The sequence below is a fragment of the Hyla sarda genome, chromosome 7, assembly GCF_029499605.1.
Source record: "Hyla sarda isolate aHylSar1 chromosome 7, aHylSar1.hap1, whole genome shotgun sequence".
In the NCBI taxonomy this organism is placed as follows: domain Eukaryota; kingdom Metazoa; phylum Chordata; class Amphibia; order Anura; family Hylidae; genus Hyla; species Hyla sarda.
In genome coordinates this window covers 78119402-78141633 of record NC_079195.1, presented here as the reverse complement: position 1 = coordinate 78141633, position 22232 = coordinate 78119402, and the positions used below count along the sequence as shown (strand labels likewise).

The 22232-nt window shown below is 44.3% G+C and overlaps 1 protein-coding gene across 3 annotated transcripts in view; it reads left to right on the top strand.

The window, feature by feature from the left end:
• WDR11 (WD repeat domain 11) overlaps positions 1–17527 on the top strand; it is a 136566-nt gene extending 119039 nt beyond the window's left edge. For 2 of the 3 annotated variants that reach the window (XM_056529748.1, XM_056529749.1), the window contains exon 29: positions 16040–17527. In XM_056529748.1, the coding sequence (XP_056385723.1) occupies positions 16040–16191 (152 nt within the window). In that variant the 3' untranslated portion in view covers positions 16192–17527. Of the gene's footprint in view, positions 1–14707; positions 14757–16039 lie in introns of those variants that run through there. The other variant, XM_056529750.1, reaches the window with a different exon arrangement.
• Positions 17528–22232: the final 4705 nt, after the last annotated feature.

Below are 22232 nucleotides of genomic sequence, written 5' to 3'. Positions count from 1 at the left end.
TTTTAGTAAATACAGTGACCCCCCGACCTACGATGGCCCTGACATACGATCATTTCAACATACGATGTCCTCTCAGAGGCCATCGCATGTTGAAGGCAGCATCAACATACGATGCTTTTGTATGTCGGGGCCATCGCATAAACGGCTATCCGGCAGCGCTGACTGCTTCAGCTGCCATCGGATAGCCGTTTAAGGTGCCCCGTGTGGTTCGCTGACAATCACTTACCTGTCCTCAGGGCTCCGGCGCGTCCCTTTCGGGATCCCCTGCATCGTCTGCGCTCTCCATCGTCGTCATCACGTCGCTGCGCACGCCATCCCGTCATCCAATAGGAGCGGCGTGCGTAGTGACGTGATGGCGGCGACGGACAGCTAGGATGCCGGGAAGCAGAGGCCTTGCCGGAGCGTCGGGGACGCGGCAACAGCGATGGAAGGTGACATCCAGGGCAGGGGTGACGTTCCAGAGTGGCGGGGACAGGTGAGTACAACCTTTAATACCAGTGGTCTTAAACCTGCGGACCTCCAGATGTTGCAAAACTACAACTCCCGGCTTGCTGGGTGTTGTAGTTTTGCAACATCTGGAGGTCCGCAGGTTGTAGACCACTGTCCTATACCTTACATTGCACGGATACCTCAACATACGATGGTTTCCACAAACGATGGTCCATTTGGAATGGATTACCATCGTATGTTGAGAGACCACTGTACTTGTATTCCCTATGACCCTATGAAGTAACAACTCTAGAACATCTTTGCTTCGGGTCCATGCACAGTATGGAATATCTGCCTGGAGAATTTCAGAGCAGACATCTTGTGTTTAACCCCTTAACCCCTTAAGGACCAGGCCATTTTATACCTTAAGGACCGGAGCGTTTTTTGCAATTCTGACCACTGTCACTTTAAACATTAATAACTCTGGAATGCTTTTAGTTATCATTCTGATTCCGAGATAGTTTTTTCGTGACATATTCTACTTTAACTTACTGGTAAAATTTTATGGTAACTTGCATCCTTTCTTGGTGAAAAATCCCAAAATTTGATGAAAAAAATGAAAATTTTGCATTTTTCTAACTTTGAAGCTCTCTGCTTGTAAGGAAAATGGATATTCAAAATATATTTTTTTTGGGTTCACATATACAATATGTCTACTTTATGTTTGCATCATAAAATTTATGAGTTTTTACTTTTGGAAGACACCAGAGGGCTTCAAAGTTCAGCAGCAATTTTGAAATTTTTCACAAAATTTTCAAACTCACTATTTTTCAGGGACCAGTTCAGTTTTGAAGTGGATTTGAAGGGTCTTCATATAAGAAATACCCCATAAAAGACCCCATTATAAAAACTACACCCCCCAAAGTATTCAAAATGACATTCAGTAAGTGTATTAACCCTTTAGGTGTTTCACAGGAATAGCAGCAAAGTGAAGGAGAAAATTCAAAATCTTAATTTTTTACACTCGCATGTTCTTGTAGACCCAATTTTTTAATTTTTGCAAGGGGTAAAAAGGAGAAAATTTTTACTTGTATTTGAAACCCAATTTCTCTCGAGTAAGCACATACCTCATATGTCTATGTTAATTGTTCGGCGGGCGCAGTAGAGGGCTCAGAAGGGAAGGAGCGACAAATGGTTTTTGGGGGGCATGCCGCATTTAGGAAGCCCCTATGGTGCCAGGACAGCAAAAAAAAACACATGGCATACCATTTTGGAAACTAGACCCCTCAGGGAACGTAACAAGGGGTAAAGTGAACCTTAATACCCTACAGGTGATTCACGACTTTTGCATATGTAAAAAAAATATATATTTTTTTTACCTAAAATGCTTGGTTTCCCAAAAATTTTACATTTTTAAAAAGGGTAATAGCAGAAAATACCCCCCAAAATTTGAAGCCCAATTTCTCCCGATACAGAAAACACCTCGCATGGGGGTGAAAAGTGCTCTGCTGGCGCACTACAGGTCTCAGAAGAGAAGGAGTCACATTTGGCTTTTTGAAAGCAAATTTTGCTCTGGGGGCATGCCGCATTTAGGAAGCCCCTATGGTGCCAGAACAGCAAAAAAAAACACATGGCATACCATTTTGGAAACTAGACCCCTCGGGGAACGTAACAAGGGGTAACGTGAACCTTAATGCCCTACAGGTGTTTCACGACTTTTGCATATGTAAAAAAAAAATTTTTTTTTTACCTAAAATGCTTGTTTTCCCAAAATGTTTACATTTTTAAAAAGGGTAATAGCGGAAAATACCCCCCAAAATTTGAAGCCCAATTTCTCCCGATTCAGAAAACACCCCATATGGGGGTGAAAAGTGCTCTGCTGGCGCACTACAGGTCTCAGAAGAGAAGGAGTAACATTTGGCTTTTTGAAAGCAAATTTTGCTCTGGGGGCATGCCGCATTTAGGAAGCCCCTATGGTGCCAGGACAGCAAAAAAAAAAAAAAACACATGGCATACCATTTTGGAAACTAGACCCCTCGGGGAACGTAACAAGGGGTAATTTGAACCTTAATACCCTACAGGTGTTTCACGACTTTTGCATATGTAAAAAAATATATATATTTTTTTACCTAAAATGCTTGTTTTCCCAAAAATTTTACATTTTTAAAAAGGGTAATAGCAGAAAATACCCCCCAAAATTTGTTAGACAATTTCTCCCGAGTACGGTGATACCCCATATGTGGCCCTAAACTGTTGCCTTGAAATACGACAGGGCTCCAAAGTGAGAACGCCATGCGCATTTGAGGCCTAAGGGACTTGCATAGGGGTGGACATAGGGGTATTCTACGCCAGTGATTCCCAAACAGGGTGCCTCCAGCTGTTGTAAAACTCCCAGCATGCCTAGACAGTCAACGGCTATCTGGCAATACTGGGAGTAGTTGTTTTGCAACAGCTGGAGGCTCTATTTTGGAAACAGTGGCGTACCAGATGTTTTTCATTTTTATTGGGGAGGGGGGTTGTATAGGGGTATGTGTATATGTAGTGTTTTTTTACTTTTTATTTTATTTTGTGTTAGTGTAGTGTTTTTAGGGTACAGTCACACGGGCGGGGGTTCACAGTAGTTTCTCACTGGCAGTTTGAGCTGCGGCAGAAAATTTGACGCAGCTCAAACTTGCAGCCGGATACTTACTGTAATCCTCCGCCCATGTGAGTGTACCCTGTACGTTCACATTGGGGGGGGGGGGGGGACATCCAGCTGTTGCAAAACTACAACTCCCAGCATGTACGGTCTATCAGTGCATGCTGGGAGTTGTAGTTTTGCAACTGCTGGAGGCTCCGTTTTGGAAACAGTGGCGTACCAGACAGACATTTTTCATTTTTATTGGGGAGGGGGGCTGTGTAGGGGTATGTGTATACGTAGTGTTTTTTACTTTTTGTTTTATTGTGTGTTAGTGTAGTGTAGTGTAGTGTTTTTAGGGTACAGTCGCACGGGCGGGGGGTTCACAGTAGTTTCTCGCTGGCAGTTTGAGCTGCGGCAGAAATTTTGCCGCACCTCAAACTTGCAGCCGGATACTTACTGTAATCCTCCGCCCATGTGAGTGTACCCTGTACATTCACATTGGGGGGGGGAACATCCAGCTGTTGCAAAACTACAACTCCCAGCATGTACGGTCTATCAGTGCATGCTGGGAGTTGTAGTTTTGCAACAGCTGGAGGCACACTGGTTGTGAAACACCGAGTTTGGTAACAAACTCAGTGTTTTGCAACCAGTGTGCCTTCTGCTGTTGCAAAAGCTACAACCCCCAGCATGTACAGACAGCGGAAGGGCATGCTGGGTCTTGTAGTTATGCAACAGCCGGAGGCATACTACTTTGGCTGGGGATGCTGGGGATTGTAGTTATGCAACAGCTGGAGACACACTGGTTTGCTACTTAACTCAGTGTGCCTTCAGCTGTTGCAAAACTACAACTCTCAGCAGTCACCGACAGCCAACGGGCATGCTGGGAGGTGTAGTTATGCAACCACCAGATGCACCACTACAACTCCCAGCATGCACTTTAGCTGATTGTGCAAACTGGGAGTTGTAGTTATACAACAGCTGAAGGTACACTTTTCCATAGAAAGAATGTGCCTCCAGCTGTTGCAAAACTACAAGTCCCAGCATGCCCTTTTTGCATGCTGGGAGCTGTTGCTAAGCAACAGCAGGAGGCTGTCACTCACCTCCAACGATCCAGCCGCACAGGTCAGTCCCTCGTCGCCGCCGCCGCTGCTCCTGGGGCCCCGATCCCAACATTAACGCCGGGGATCGGGGTCCCCAGCACCCGGGGTGCACGTCCCGCACCCGCTCACGTCCTCCGGAAGAGGGGCGGAGCGGGTTGCGGGAGTGACACCCGCAGCAGGCGCCCTGATTGGTCTGCCGGTAATCCGGCCGACGAATCAGGGCGATCGTGAGGTGGCACCAGTGCCACCTCACCCCTGCTGGCTCTGGCTGTTCGGGGCCGTCTCTGACGGCCCCGATCAGCCAATAATTCCGGGTCACTGGAGACCCGATTGACCCGGAATCCGCCGCAGATCGCTGGACTGAATTGTCCAGCGATCTGCGGCCATCGCCGACATGGGGGGTCATAATGACCCCCCTGGGCGATATGCCCCGATGCCTGCTGAACGATTTCAGCAGGCATCGGGCACCGGCTCCGCTCCAGATGGTTGCGGGGGGCCGGTAAAACACATGACGTTCTCATACGTCATGTGTCCTTAAGGACTCGGAAATGGAGACGTATGAGAACGTCATGTGTCCTTAAGGGGTTAAGGACCAGGCCATTTTACACCTTAGGACCAGAGTGTTTTTTGAACATCTGACCACTGTCACTTTAAACATTAATAACTCTGGAATGCTTTTAGTTATCATTCTGATTCCGAGATTGTTTTTTCGTGACATATTCTACTTTAACATGGTGGTAAATTTTTGTCGATACTTGCATCCTTTCTTGGTGAAAAATCCCAAAATTTGATGAAAAAATTGAAAATTTTGCATTTTTCTAACTTTGAAGCTCTCTGCTTGTAAGGAAAATGGATATTCAAAATAAAAAAAAATGTATTCACATTTCCAATATGTCTACTTTATGTTTGCATCATAAATTTTACGTGTTTTTACTTTTGGAAGACACCAGAGGGCTTCAAAGTTCAGCAGCAATTTTCCAATTTTTCACAAAATTTTGAAACTCACTATTTTTCAGGGACCAGTTCAGATTTGAAGGGTCTTTATCTTAGAAATACCCCACAAATTACCCCATTATAAAAACTGCACCCCCCCCCCCCCCCAAAGTATTCAAAAAAACATTCAGTCAGCGTTTTAACCCTTTAGGTGTTTCACAGGAATAGCAGCAAAGTGAAGGAGAAAATTCACAATCTTCATTTTTTTACACTTGCATGTTCTTGTAGACCCAATTTTGAATTTTTACAAGGGGTAAATGGAGAAAATTTATACTTGTATTTGTAGCCCAATTTCTCTCGAGTAAGCACATACCTCATATGTCTATGTAAAATGTTCGGCGGGAGCAGTAGAGGGCTCAGAAGCGAAGGAGCGACAAGGGGATTTTGGAGAGTACGTTTTTCTGAAATGGTTTTTGGGGGGCATGTCGCATTTAGGAAGCCCCTATGGTGCCAGAACAGCAAAAAAAAAAGAACACATGGCATACCATTTTGGAAACTAGACCCCTTGAGGAACGTAACAAGGAATTAAGTGAGCCTTAATACCCCACAGGGGTTTCACGACTTTTGCATATGTAAAAAAACAAAAAAAAAAATTCACTAAAATGTGTTTCCCCCCCCAAATTTCACATTTTTGCAAAGGTTAATAGCAGAAAATACCCCCCAAAATTTGTAACCCCATCTCTTCTGAGTATGGAAGTACCCCATAAGTGGACGTCAAATGCACTACGGGAGCGCTACAATGCTCAGAAGAGGAGGAGTCACATTTGCAAATTTTGCTGAAATGGGGGGGACATGTCGCATTTAGGAAGCCCTATGGTTCCAGAACAGCAAAAAAAAAAAAACACATGGCATACTATTTTGGAAACTGCACCCCTCAAGGAACATAACAATGGGTACAGAGAGCCTTAACACTCCACAGGTGTTTGATAAATATTCATGAAGTGGGATGTGAAAATGAAAAATTTTATTTTTTTTACACTAAAATGCTGGGGTTACCCCAAATTTTTCATTTTCACAAGTGGTAAAAGGAGAAAATGTCATTGTCAATGTGTAGATACATTTCTTTGGAGTAAGGACATACCTCAAGTCTGGGCGTAAACAGCGTGCACACCGGTCTCAGAGGTGCCGGAGATCAGTCAGGGTCCTTGAGCTTTGGCTTTCTCCTATGGAGCCAGAACTGTGGGACCCCCCCTCAAGGGGCATTACATGGGGTAAATAACTGGGGTACACTAAGTAACTAAAATGGGGTTCAGTGGGACCTAAAATTATAAAACAGATTATGTTCCCAGAATGATGACCCAGAGCATAGCCAAAACAAAAAAATATGTCCGCCCCAAACCCTATGCTCTGAATCATCATTCTGGGAATGTGATGTGTGTGGCCATCCCTAACCTGTTGCCTCAAATGCGCACCCCACTCAGATGGAGAGAGAGCGCTGTGCATTTGAGGCAACATAAAAAGTCCCCGATGATAGTGACTCAGTGACCCATGACCCATTTTTTTTATAAAAAATACCCCCAGAGGTCTTATCAGTTTATTTTTTTTGTTTGTTTGTTTTTTTTGGATTAAATATTTTTTGGGGCAATTTAGTGGTTTTATGGGGTTAAAACTTGGAATGTACTCTGGACTTGGTACATTTGGGTCAAATTGTGGAAAATTAAAATGAAGACTGAAAATTTTGAACTCCATGGAAGTGTGATACTCCCTGAAGCAATCCTTAATGCAGAGGCCCGGATTATCTGGGCAAGTGTCACATTGAGTGGTGGTGTCCTTCCGAATCCCCCTCTTGTAACACACACTGCATCTTTTCTGGGCTCGTCCCTTCTTTCCAGTGTGGGGGACCTCACCTGGAAAGTGTTGGCCTGGGACGATCCTGGCACCTATTACTTCAGTTCCTTGGGAAGTCCGGCCTGCTCTTTCCCGGTCGCCAAAGATCAGGACCTTTAGGACTTCTTCTTGGAACTGGAGGAATGTCCCTGTGTTGCCAGCGTACTGGGATAGTACAAAAGAGTTGTACATGGCAACCTGTACCATGTAGACCGCAACTTTCTTGTACCATACCCGTGTTTTCCGCATGGCGTTATATGGCTTGAGGACTTGATCAGAAAGATCAACTCCCCCCCCCCCCCCATATACCGATTGTAGTCCAGAATACAATCAGGCTTGATGACCGGTGTTGTGGTACCTCGCTCAGGGACAGGTGAGCTGCCGTTGCCACGAATAGTGGTCAGCATATGGACATTCCTCTTATCCTTATACTTGACCAGCAACAGGTTTTCATGGGCAAGGGCACGGGACTCACCCTTGGGAATAGGTGTTTTAACAAAATTTAGGGGGAGGCCTCTCTGGTTTTTCCACACAATCCCACAAGCGGACGTGGATCTGGCGGCAAGGGATGTGAACAGAGGGATGTTGGTATAAAAGTTGTCCACGTACACGTGGTAACTCTTATCCAGCAATGGGTGCACAAGCTCCCAAACGATTTTCCCGCTAACACCCAGAGTGGGGGAACAATCTGGGGGTTCAATACGGGAATCTCGTCCCTCATACACTATAAACTCTAGAGTGTACCCGGAGGTACTCTCACAAAGTTTATAGAGCTTCACGCCATACCGCGCCCGCTTCGAGGGAATATACTGGCGGAAGATGAGTCTCCCCTTAACCTCTTAAGAACCCAGGGCGTATGGATACGCCCTCACACCCTGGGCCTTAAGGACCCAGGGCGTATCCATACGCCCTGGCGTTTTCCGGTCTCTGCCGCGCGCCGGGCAGAGATCGGAACTGGATGCCTGCTGAAATCCTTCAGCAGGCATCCAGGGCAAACGCCGAGGGGGGCCATGTAGGCCCCCCATGTCGGCGATCGCCGCAAATCGCAAGGGAAATCGAAAGTCTCTGGGACCCGATCGCCCGGTAATTTCGCATGATCCCGGCTGTCACAGACAGCCAGGACCATGCTGGAGTATAGGAGCGAGGTGGCAAACCTGACACCTCCTCCGATCCCCTGCGATCTGTCGGTTAGTTAACCGACCAATCGCAGGAGGGGGGGCGGTTACTTCCTCCCGTCCTGCCCGGCCCCTTGAAGTCTGGAGAGGACGGGAGGAAGACGGGAGGACGCGGCGGGGGACGGGGGAGTGCTGGGGACTGGCCCCGGTACTTACCTCGTCCCTGAAGACCTGGATCCCAGCGGCGGAGACGGTGGCAGCGGCGACAGGTGAGTTGATCTTCAGCCGCGGTCGGGCCCTTTACAGCAATGCACGTCGCCGTAAAGCGACATGCATTGCTGTAATGGGACCCTGTAAACTACAACTCCCAGCATGCTCAGACAGCCCTTGGCGTCTGGGCATGCTGGGAGTTGCAGTTTTGCAACATCTGGAGGTCCACAGTTTGGAGACCACTGTGCCCTTCCAGATGTTGCAAAACTACACATCCTCAGCATGCTCTTACTGTCCAGGCATGCTGGGAGTTGTAGTTCTGTAACATCTGGCCCTTCAGATGTTGCAGAACTACAACTCCCAGCATGCCTGGACAGTTTTGGCATACTGGGAGTTGTAGTTTTGCAACATCTGGAAGGGCACAGATTGGGAACCACTGTATTAGTGGTCTGCAAACTGTAGTCCTCCAGATGTTGCAAAACTACAACTCCCAGCATGGCAACATCTGGCTCTAAAAACTACTACTCCCAGCATGCCTGAGAATGTTTGGGAGTTGTGGTTTTACAACAACTGGAGGCACACTGGTTGGGAAACATTGTCTGTTTCCTAACTCAGTGTTTCCCAACCCGTGTGCCTCCAGCTGTTGCAAAACTATAACTACCAGCATGCACTGATAGACTGTGCATGCTGGGAGTTGTAGTTTTGCAACAGCTGGAGGTCCCCCCCTGTGAATGTACAGGATACATTCACATGGGCAGGGGCTTACAGTGAGTATCAGGCTGCAAGTTTGCGATGCAGCAAATTTTGCCGGCAGCTCAAACTCGCTGTAGCCCCCCGCCCGTGTGACTGTACCCTAAAAACACTACACTACACTAACACAAAATAAAATAAAAAGTAAAAAACACTACATATACACATACCCCTACACAGCCCCCCTCCCCTCCCCAATAAAAATGAAAAACGTCTGGTACGCCACTGTTTCCAAAATGGAGCCTCCAGCTGTTGCAAAACAACAACTCCCAGTATTGCTGGACAGCTGTTGACTGTCCAAGCATGCTGGGAGTTTTGCAACAGCTGGAGGCACCCTGTTTGGGAATCACTGGCGTAGAATACCCCTATGTCCACCCCTATACAAATCCCTAATTTAGGCCTCAAATGCGCATGGCGCTCTCACTTTGGAGCCCTGTCGTATTTCAAGGCAACAGTTTAGGGTCACATATGGGGTATCGCCGTACTCAGGAGAAATTGCCTAACAAACTTTGGGGGGCTTTTTCTCCTTTCACCCCTTATGAAAATGTGAAATTGGGGTCTACACCAGCATGATAGTGTAAAAAAATAAATTTTTTACACTAACATGCTGGTGTTGCCCTATACTTTTCATTTTGACAAGAGGTAAAAGGGAAAAAAGCCCCCCAAAATTTGTAATGCAATTTCTCCCGACTATGGAGATACCCCATATGTGGGCGCAAAGTGCTCTGGGGGCGCACAACAAGGCCCAGAAGGGAGAGTGCACCATGTACATTTGAGGTGATTTGCACAGGGGTGGCTGATTGTTACAGCGGTTTTGACAAACGCAAAAAAACAAAACCCCACATGTGACCCCATTTTGGAAACTACACCCCTCACGGAATGTGATGAGGGGTGCAGTGAGAATTTACACCCCACAGGTGTCTGACAGATCTTTGGAACAGTGGGCTGTGCAAATTAAAAATGTTGTACAGACCACTGTTCCAAAGATCTGACAGACACCAGTGGGGGTAAATGCTCACTGTACCCCTTGTTACGTTCCTCAAGGGGTCTAGTTTCCAAAATGGTATGCCATGTGGGGGTTATTTTGCTGTCCTGGCACCATAGGGGCTTGCTAAATGCGACATCCCCCCCCGAGCAAAATTTGCTCTCAAAAAGCCAAATATGACTCTTTCTCTTCTGAGCATTGTAGTTCGCCCGTAGTGCACTTCAGGTCAACTTATGGGGTACATCCATACTCAGAAGAGATGGGGTTACACATTTTGGGGGGTATTTTCTGCTATTAACCCTTGCAAAAATGTGAAATTTGGGGGGAAACACACATTTTAGTGAAATTTTATTTTATTTTTTTACATATGCAAAAGTCGTGAAACACATGTGGGGTATTAAGGCTCACTTAATTCCTTGTTACGTTCCTCAAGGGGTCTTGTTTCCAAAATGGTATGGCATGTGTTTTTTTTTTTTTTTGCTGTTCTGGCACCATAGGGGCTTCCTAAATGCAACATGCCCCCCAAAAACCATTTCAGAAAAACGTACTCTCCAAAATCCCCTCGTCGCTCCTTCGGTTCTGAGCCCTCTACTGCGCCCACCGAACACTTTACATAGACATATGAGGTATGTGCTTACTCGAGAGAAATTGGGCTACAAATATAAGTATACATTTTCTCCTTTTACCCCTCGTAAAAATTCAAAAATTGGGTCTACATGAACATGCGAGTGTAAAAAATGAAGATTGTGAATTTTCTCCTTCACTTTCCTGCTATTCCTGTGAAACACCTAAAGGGTTAAAAGGCTGACGGAATATCATTTTGTATACTTTGGGGGGGTGCAGTTTTTATAATGGGGTCATTTGTGGGGTATTTCTAAGATGAAGACCCTTCAAATCCACTTCAAACCTGAACTGGTCCCTGAAAAATAGTGAGTTTGGAAATTTTGTGAAAAATTGGAAAATTGCTGCTGAACTTTGAAGCCCTCTGGTGTCTTCCAAAAGTTAAAACTTGTCAATTTTATGATGCAAACATAAAGTAGACATATTGTATATGTGAAAAAAAATTTAAAATATTTTGAATATCCATTTTCCTTACAAACAGAGAGCTTCAAAGTTAGAAAAATGCAAAATTTTCAAATTTTTCATAAAATTTTCAAATTTTTCACCAAGAAAGGATGCAAGTTACATTTTTTTTTTAGCACTATGTTAAAGTAGAATATGTCACGAAAAAACAATCTCGGAATCAGAATGATAACTAAAAGCATGGTATAGGATGTCCCCGCTCCAGTACTGTCTGACACTGGGCTTTTTGACCGGGCCCATATGCAGCAAGAGGCCGCAAAATGTCCTCATTTCTGCTGCATCAATGGCACACCATTCATTGGACCTGGCCAAAAAAGAATCAGGGTGGTGGGCGCTGAACTGCCTGGCGTACAGATTCGTCTGCTCCACCATTAGATTGACAAAACTGTCACTGAAAAAATAACTGAAATAGTCAATTTCAGTAAATCCAGAATTGTCAATCCGGATTCTGGAGTCGCCAACAAACTCCGGAACCCGTGGCTGATAACCCTCTGGGGGTCTCCAGACAGGTTCACCGGAAGGGGGGGGGGGGTCGGACTCCTAGTACGAGCGGAATCACCACTCGCACTAGTGCCGGCCACTGGGCCACTATCATAGGGGGGTGCGTGGCCTCGCCTGGCGGCGTCTCCGTCGCCGTGCAGGGGGCTCATCATCATTACTAGATGATGAGGAGGACGATGAAGAACACTGAAATGTTGGATCTTCATCGTCCTCACTGACAGATTCGGAGTCGGAGGCAAGAAAAGCGTATTCCTCCGCTACCGAAAATGCCCGGCGAGCCATCGCCTTTTTTCTACGGGGGGGGGGGGGGGGGGGGGGGGGGGTAGTGTGTGTGTGTGTGTGTGTGAGGGGGGGGGGTGTTTATGTACTGTGTGTGTGCTCGGTGTATACTATATATAACGGTGTGTGATTAGAAATCACACACCGTTATATGGGGGGGAAAAAATGCTGGAGCCCAAAAAAAAAAATGGGGGGGCTAACGCAGCGCCCTGAACCCCTTGGGGACCTATTAGGGGGTCGAATTTTTTTTTTAACTTAATTTTGTACTATTTACCCTACCTTTCCCTGGGCTGTATGCTTTCCCTGATCTATGGGGGGGCTTTTTTTCTTCTCTGGGGGCTCCGATCTCGGCAGAGGGGGGGGTCCCCGGCTTCCTCCAGCAGCTCTGACCGCTGACTGAACTCAGCCAGCCGCGGGAGCTGCAGGAGGATGCTGTTAACGCCTCCCCTGCCGGTTGCTATTGGCTGGACGGTCCAGCCAATAGCAGCGATCCTGGGGGGGGTGGCGAAATCGCCACCTCCCCATAGATACAGTGGGTGATAGGGGGTGTATCATACACCCCCGATCACCTTGTACCTCCGGGTCAGCGGGTCACACGTGACCCGCATCGCCGGAATAGCCGCAAATCGCATGTGTGAATTCACATGCGATTTGCGGCGATCGCCAACATGGGGGGGTCTAATGACCCCCCCTGGGCATTTGCACGGGATGCCTGCTGAATGATTTCAGCAGGCATCCTGGTCCGATCCCCGCCCGGCGCACGGCGGGGACCAGAACTGCCCATGACGTAACTGTACATCCTTGGTCCTTAAGACCCAGGGTGTCGGGACGTACCGTTACGTCATGGGTCCTGTAGGGGTTAATAGGCACCGCCTTAGGCATCGTTGCTATGATTGCGCTGACATGAGCTGTCCATATTAACAACAATGCAGTTCCTTGCAGTAGTCCACCGAAATAGTGAACATGTACATTTTTTCAGTTGAGTTTAAATTCAACATTGTACAGAATTCTTTTAAAGACCATGAGAGGCTGCAGCATCGGAATCTTGAATTCCAGGTGGATTTTCCATAGTGTGCACGGTCCCTTTAACACCTTAAGGATGCAGGGCATACAGGAACTAAGCGGGCATCGTAGCCGGATGGTCCTTTCCTGGCTGTTGTCAGCAGCCTTTACCCGTGGCTAATTTTGGACATCACTAATTAGGGTTATGTCCGAAATTAACTCTTTAGACGCCGTAATGGTGGTGCAAAAAACAAGCCTCATATAAGTGGAAAACTGTAAGTGGAAAACTGAAAGCTTTATGGCTATTAGAAGGTGAGGAGGAAAAAACAAAAGGGCAAAAATGAAAAATCCTGATGACTTTAAGGGGTTAAAGCTCTGTGTTGTGCCATTCCTCTGATATAATTAGAATGACCACAAAGCTACCTGGCTAGTGTCCCTTCACTGTCTGACATTGTCAGTCTTGACTGGACAACCTCAGGCAATGTAAGACCCCCCCCCCCCCAAACTGGTAACACCCAGTTTATTGTTACTAGACATGTATGACTACACTACACTACATGACTACTCTTATCAGTTGGGGCATGCCCCTTTACTGTCTGAGACTATCCACTCAAGGCTGACAAACACTGCAGGGACACCCCCTACTGGTAACACCTAGTTGGCCTTGTAATCTTTTCTAGTGATAACAAAGGAATGGCACAACACAGAGATATATCAAAAGATGTTCTAGAATTATTTCATAGGTAATATAAGTACTAAAATATGCAAGTCAGGACATGCAACAGGTCCTCTTAACCCTTGGGGACCAAGCCCATTTTGACCTTAAGGACCAGGCTAATTTTCGTTTTTGCACTATTGTTTTTTACCTCCTCCACCTCTAAAAATCTTAACGCTTTCAATTTAGCACCTACAGACCCATATAAGGGCTTTTTTTTTTTGCGTCACCAATTGTACTCTGTAATGACATCACTTATTTTATAACCTAATCTGCAGCGAAATAAAAAAAAAATTATTAGTGTGGTGAAATTAAAAAGAAACACCATTTTGTAACTTTTGGGGGCTTCTGTTTCTACGCAGTACACTTTTCGGTAAAAATTACATCTTGTGGGAGATTCTCAAAGAATTTTGCGCCCAAAAAAAAGTGCAAAAAGAGTCGACCATATTTTCAAGGAGCTTTTTGGCGCAGTTTACACTGTTCATGTCAGTTTTGTAAAAGTGGGCGTGTCCATGTATATTGTCTGCTTTACATGATATTTTCAAAGGGGTGAGAGTCCAGTTTACATAAAAAATTTCACACCAACTTTTTGATAGTGTAGAAATCACAGAAATGGTTGTAGTTTTATTGTTTTAGTTTTTTTGTAAATTTTTGGGAAAAGATTTTATTTAAGTAATTATTAAAAAAATAAATAATTATTATTGAAAAATGTTATTAAAAAAAAAAATATATATATATTTTTTTCTTGGCACACACTTTTAAGCTCAGAAATGTTTTATTTATACAGTTATCGCTTGTCTGGACAGTAGTAACCATGGAATATTTTGTGAGATGTTCGTGAGTATTTTCTTGGAAGTAAAATTTTGCAAAAAAATTGACGATTTTGGCCCCAACGGCAATTTTGACGCAAAATAATCCATTATGGCTACAACAAAAAAATTGCGCAGAAATGAATTTTCACATATTTTCATATTTTCAAAGCAGCACAAAAGACCTTTGGAAATGTGAGGAGAAAAAAAAAAAGGTGTGAAATATATTGCTGGAACAGAAATTACAGTAGTTTTTGAGAACCTCCCCCCCCCTATCTTTATTCTGTAGGTCCATACGGTTACAAGGAGATCCAACCCATTTAAATAGTCTACTGGGTTCCGCATACAGCATGGAATTTATTTTATTGACTGTCTTTTAAGGTAGGGATGGGTTCACACTGAGCTTTTTTCACTGTTTCCGTTAGAGTACTTTTAATTTTGTTGTATACAAAAACATAGTCAACTATGCTATTGTGTTTTTAAATATAAGACAATGGGAAACGAATTCTGTTGTATGGCATACAGCTGCATTTGTTCTTAAAACCCTTTTAACCTATACTTTATTGGAAACGTATTGTATAAAGTGTATACGTAATTGGGGAAAAACCACAGTGTGAACCCACCATAATCTGTATTTCTCACTTACCGTATTTTTCGCCATATAAGACGCTCCGGCATATAAGACGCACCCAATTTTAAAGGAGGAAAATCTAGAAAAAAAAGATTCTGAAAAGATTCTGAACCAAATACAAAGTATAGGACAGTGATCTTCAACCTGCGGACCTCCAGATGTTGCAAAACTACAACTCTCAGCATGCCCGGACAGCCGTTGGCTGTCCGGGCATGCCAGGAGTTGTAGTTTTGCAACATCTGAAGGTCCGCAGGTTGAAGACCACTGGTAAAGGAGGTAATACTCACGTGTCCCTGCCGTTCCGGACCCATCACCACTGCTCTGGATGTCGCCATCCATTGCTGTCACCGCATCCCCGGGGTGTCCCCGTCGCTCCGGAACGTCTCTGCAGCTCGGTATCCTTGCTCTCAGTCGCAGCCATCACATCGCTACGCACGCTGCTCCTATTGGATGACGGGACGGCGTGCGCGACAACGTTATGACGACAGAGAGCGACGGCCATGCAGGGGATCCCGGCACAGAGCAGTCATTCGCCGATCAGACACCGAGGAGGCAGGTAAGGTCCCTCCTGGTGTCCTGTAAGCTGTTCGGGACGCCGCAATTTCACCGCAGCCTTCCCGAACAGCCCGACTGAGCAGCCGGGTTAGTTTCACTTTCGCGCGGTCAGCTTTGATCGCCGCGTCTGAAGGGTTAATACATGGCATCACCGTGATCGGTGATGTCCTGAATTAGCCGCGGGTCCCGGCCGTTGATGGCCGCAGGGCGACTGCCGCGATAGGACAGGGTTTTAATGTGTATTTGCCCTATTAGAAGCACCAACTTTCCCCCCCAGTTTTGGGAAAGAAAAAGTGCTTCTTATACGGCAAAAAATACGGTAATTCAGTTGACTGATTTGTTCTTTACTGCCTGTATTGGATGCCATAAGTTTGGAGACACAGATTAAGTGCTTCATCATTTGTGGGTGACTTTTCCTTAACCCCGTCTCACATAAACTGATCTCAGCAGTGTTTGCAGATTATGCACGCACCCTCCGCTCTATAGGTTTCACCCAGGGAGCTCTGCGATTTGCTCAAAAGTCAGGAGATGCTACGGCCTATTTAGTTTCTGAGCTTCAAAGCAACAAATCTGAAGATGAAAAATGATATAATAATTGATCTATTGCACATCTACTGAAAATCAACAGAATGAAGAAAACCTGGAAGAGTGTTCCTCACAATTTCGACAGGTTGTTGCACTAAATACTGTATTTGTTCACACCATGCTTGTTACTTTACGCCAACATTGAATATGGAACTTCACCATGCAGTCAATTATTTATAAATGACAGGACCAGACACCTAGACATTCCAGTATGACACAGTATGCAGGAGATTCAGGGCAATTGCTATAGTCTCCAAGCAGTATAGTGCTGAGACATGGGGCAACCCTGCTTAGTCCTGTGCAGGTGGGGTACCTGATTTTCAGTAAAGGTTGGCTTAAATAGTAACTATAATTTAAGGTTTATATGGAAAAACAGTGTTCTAAAAAAAGTTGCAGTTTCCCATAGCAACACATAGATTCCAGCTTTAGTTTCTCATAGGAAATATGATTGGTTGCTATGGGCAACTGATTCACAGGTCCTCTGCACAAGGTTGTATAAAGCTCCCCCCAAAAGTACTGTATATAGTGATAATAAAGGAAATGCACCCGATATGTGATTATAAAATGTATCCACACAGGGTCTACACGAGGCACGTCACTGAGCAAGCCTCTCTTAATCTTATATGCAGATTGAGCAAAGTTCCATTACTTATACTGAAATTGCCAGGGAAGGGAGTTACAATTGTGCTAAAATATACTGTACAGCTGTTTTCCCCATCTAGGACAATGTGGCCTTCTCTACCTTCAGTTTCCTTAGCTCAAATAATACATAAAACACTATAAAAATGCTATGTACATCTTTGCAAACCTTTTTATTGTTCCAAAGCCTCTAAAATAAAAATAAAAAGATATTAACTTTGAGATAAATTACACTTCCCTTCATCTGTCCTCTACATAGATCCAATAACTTATTAAAAAGCAGTGAAAAGATGGAGTATGACTGCACAATCAGACTACACGTGGTGTTTGCAGTCTGTTACCATGGAGACAGATAGGTCTGCCTGGAAACCAAATGATAGTACATTTTAAATCAAGACTATTTGCTTCATGGAGGATGCTTTGGAACAGCATCAAAAATTGTTGTAAAGGTGATATGGCATTTAAATATATGTTGCACTAGTAATCGTAGCGCCCTGGTACCTGGAGGAATTTGTATAGCAAAGAAAGACCTTATATTATTGTACAGCAGAGTCTAATGTGCTAGCCAGTTAGATAGCAGCCGTATCAGATGCCGCAAAACTAAAATTGTGTAATATGTCTAGTGTACATACAGTGGGGCAAAAAAGTATTTAGTCAGCCACCAATTGTGCAAGTTCTCCCATTTAAAAAGATGAGAGAGGCCTGTAATTTTCACCATAGGTATACCTCAACTATGAGAGACATAATGAGAAAAAAAATCCATAACATCACATTGTCTGAATTTTAAAGAATTTATTTGCAAATTATGGTGGAAATTAAGTATTTGGCCAATAACAAAAGTTCATCTCCATACTTTCTTATATACCCTTTGTTGGTAATGACAGAGTTCAAACGTTTTCTGTAAGTCTTCACAAGGTTTTCACACACTGTTGCTGATATTTTGGCCCATTCCTCCATGCAGATCTCCTCTAGAGCAGTGATGTTTTCTGGCTGTCGCTGGGCGACACAGACTTTCAGCTCCCTCCAGAGGTTTTCTATGGGGCTGAGACCTGGAGACTGGTTAGGCCACTCCAGGACCTTGAAATTATTCTTACAAAGCCACTCCTTCATTGCCTGGGTGGTGTGTTTGGGATCATGATGTCATGCTGAAAGACCCAGCCACGTTTCATCCTCAATGCCCTTGCTGATGGAAGGAGGTTTACGCTCAAAATCTCACAATACATGGCCCCATTCATACTTTCCTTTACACAGATCAGTCATCTTGGTCCCTTAGCAGAAAAACAGCCCCAAAGTATGATATTTCCACCCCCATGCTTCACAGTAGGTATGGTCTTCTTTGGATGCAACTCAGCATTCTTTCTCCTCCAAACATGAAAAATTTAGTTTTTACCAAAATGCTCTACTTGGTTTCATCTGACTATATGCCATTCTCCCAATCCTCTTCTGGATCATCCAAATGCTCTCTAGCAAACTTCAGACGGGCCCGGACATGTACTGGCTTAAGCAGGGGGTCACGACTGGCACTGCATGATTTGAGTCCCTGGTGGCGTAGTGTGTTACTGATGGTAGCCTTTGTTACTTTGGTCCCAGCTCTCTGCAGGTCATTCACTAGTTCCCCCCCGTGTGGTTCTGGGATTTTTGCTCACCGTTCTTGTCATCATTTTGACACCACGGGGTGAGATCTTGCGTGGAGTCCCAGATCGAGGGAGATTATCAATGGTCTTGTATGTCTTCCATTTTCTAGTTGATTTCTTCACACCAAGCTGCTTGCCTATTGCAGATTTACGCAAAGAAAGAAACACTTGGTCATAAAAGCATAATTTTATTAGTATACAATTTAAAATATAAGCACATATTTTATAATGATAAACAGGATACAAGAATTTTACAGTTCTATCAAACACAGCTATTCCTAGGTGCTAGGTAGGTCACCAGGGTTGGGCTGCACTGGCCCTTCTAGTCCACTAGGACCCCCTACCTGTTACTGCAGGGAGGCCCTCCTAGAGAGTGCCAACCTGCAACAGGAACCTCCTATCTCTCCCTCATTCTGGAGGGAATGGAGGCACCGAGTGCAGTATGTACAGCAAGCCACCAGTAACAACTTGGCTGGTCTGCAAAACCTCCGCAATTTATTCGGTGAGTATATAGTTTGCAAGCACATAGGTATCAGTAAAACACTTGCATACAATATTGATACAAATCAAGCCACATATTTCCAACACGTGTTGATACTATCTATACCTCTGTTCGTCGTATCACGACTAGATAAATTTATTCAGTGAGATAAGTGACAGGAAATACTACGCTCCTGCTTAAATACACTTGTCCCTGAAGAGTTGTGCCGCCATAAAAAATGTGCCACAACGAAACGCGTTGGAAATATGTGGCTTGATTTTGTATCAATATTGTATGCAAGTGTTTTACTATGGATAGGGAATAAGATGTCTAACAACTGAGTACCACTTTAAACCTCATTTAGAAGAAGTTACAGGTCTGTGAGAGCCAGAAATCTTGCTTGTTTGTAGCTGACCAAATACTTATTTTCCACCATAATTTGCAAATAAATTCTTTAAAAATCGGACAATGTGATTTTATGGATTTATTTTTCCTCATGCTGTCTCTCATAGTTGAGGTATACCTGCCTCTCTCATCTTTTTAAGTGGGAGAACTTGCACAATTGGTAACTGGCTAAATACTTTTTTGCCCCACTGTATATGTTCAGCTAAGCTGAAAGTGCATATTAATTGGGAAATCCGACACTGTAGTACTCACATAAAAGATCTTCAACCATCCTTTATAGCATGGGTATGGCGGACTTTATTGTAAGAAAAAACTAATAGGCTTTAAACCAAGACATCCAAACCTGAGCTTTTGCATAGGACTCTATGTTCCATAGTAGCGGTAGTAGTGTTCTGCAGATCTGTATTTTTGTACTATGTTAGACCTCTGTAAAGTTGACCTAAGGGAGTGTTTTACCTTCCTATGAATGAGTGTTCTTAATAAACTGATGACATTATTTACCATTCTGTAAGATATATCAGTGTCTTGTCAGTGGATGCTGTGTAATATCTGAATACTGTAAGTTGTGATATTTTTTATTGGGTTGTGTATATAGTTGCTTGGATGTCACTTTTCACCTTGTTTGTTCCTGTACTTTATGCTATAGTTTATTTTTGGAGTTTGGAAACCAGTACAGAACAATCATCTATGTGGCTTTCGCTTCTCTCTGAATGAGACTCATACCAAGGCTCTGTCCACACTATCTTTAATACTGCCTCGGTCAATACTGCAGTCAGATTCCAAAAGGTCCAGCTAGCTCCTTTTTGGTATTACCAGCTTATACCAGTACCCCACCTCCACCATGCTTGCATCTGAGTTGAATTGAAACTTTGTGCCCATTATTGATCCAGCCAAGGGCCCATACAGCGTCAAGAATCATTCTCATTTCATCAGTCAATAAAACCTTTGAAAAATCTGTCTTCGGATATTTCTTGGACCAGCCTTGAAGTTTCAACATATGTGTCTTGGTTAGTGTTGGTTTTGGTCTCTGAAAGACGTTTTTTGACAATTTTTTACTTTTCACAGTAAGTTAACATTTATTTTTTTGGCCCATTGTGGAAGATAAGCTGCCTTATAAATTTGCACACCTTGATATAGGGTGTTTTTTTCCTTAGGCCACACCCTCCATTATTATAAAAAAATACACATCTCCTGATATGCCTATATCCAATAAGAATTTGAATTCCTAAAGATTGCTGTTGGAAAATATGCAAGAAAATGATGACATGATCAAAAAACCTGCCTAACAAATAAACCTGTGTGTAGATTTCTGTCTCTTTGGTTACAGACTACAACCAAAAACCCAGTGTGTAGTCAGATCTTGCAGTCATGCATTTAAAGGGGTACTCCGCTCCTAGACATCTTAGCGTTGCCGGAAGCCATTGCGGTGGGTGCTGCAGCCGAGATCCCGCGGGTCCCCAGCAGCGGGACCCCCGCGATCCGACATCTACTCCCCTATCCTTTGTAAGATGTCTAGGGTCAGAGTACCCCTTTAATCCAGTCTCTTTGCAGATAGATAAAAGACCATGCTACATACATTTTGGATGTTGGTTTGCTCAAATGCTATTTATACACACATACCAGTATAAAATTTCTAGGTAAAAGAAGTTACATTGCTGCTTACTTTTTTATTTTATTTATTGGAGAAATAAAAATAATTCAAAAGTGCACAAGAATTTGTATGTATTAGGGAATGTGGAAATAATGTGCTGCTTGTCATTCTCCAGTGGCAACTCATTACTTCAGCTGTCCCCTGCACACAACATCTTCTGTCATGGAAAAGTCTCTTGGGGTCGCTTACTAAATAGATTTTTGCATGATCTGCTCCAGTCTCATCTAAACAAATATCGGAAGAATCCTACCTGATTAGTTTTCCAAATTTACAATACAGGGTGGACCTCCCCTGGAAGTAAATCTTCTCTGGGGATGTAACCTAAAAACAAGATTAGATAGGTATTTATTTTTACAGAGAAATGATTGGCTGGGAGAGGTTCCTTGGGGTCAGCCAGCTGCACAGATCTCCAGGAATGTTGCCTGTATGTGAAGACTGTCTGGATGTATGCTGTGATTTCTATCCATTCCATACTCCATCCTTGTCTTTTTGTTGACTAATGTAATAAAGATATAAAATAGTCGATAAATGTTTTGTCTTTATGGAATGAAACAAAAGCAGTGACTTATGTATTATTATGGCTGCTTATTTATTTATTTTTTTTAAAGATACAACGCTACTCTTGCCCATGAGTTGTTACTGGTATTGCAGTTAAAGGGGTACTCCATTGCTAGACATCTTACCCCTCCATAGGATCTCCATGCAGACACCCAGCGTTCTGAACATTATGTTCAAAATGCTCAGTTTCGGCGGCCGTGGTGGAGATGCCATGCCCCCTTCATTCGTGTCTATGGGAGGGGGCGTGATGTCACGGCCCCTCCCATTGACATAAATGGAGGGGGCGTGGTGGGACGTCACGACCAAAGCCGCCCAAACCCAGCATTCTGAACATAATGTTCAGAATGCTGGGTGTCTGCATGGAGATCCTATGGATAGGGAATAAGATGTCTAACAACTGAGTACCACTTTAAACCTCATTTACTTGTTTTCAATCAAATGAATAGGGCAAAGCTGCAATACTAATCCTTAAAGGGGTACTCCGCCCCTAGACATCTTATCCAGTATCCAAAGGATAGGGGATAAGATGTCAGATCGCCGGGGTCCCGCGGCTGGGGACCTCGGGGATCGCCTCTGCGGCACTGCGCTATCATTACTGCACAGAGTGAGTTCGCTCTTCACGTAATGACGAGGAGTACAGGGGCCGGGAGCATCGTTACATCATGGCTTCCGCCC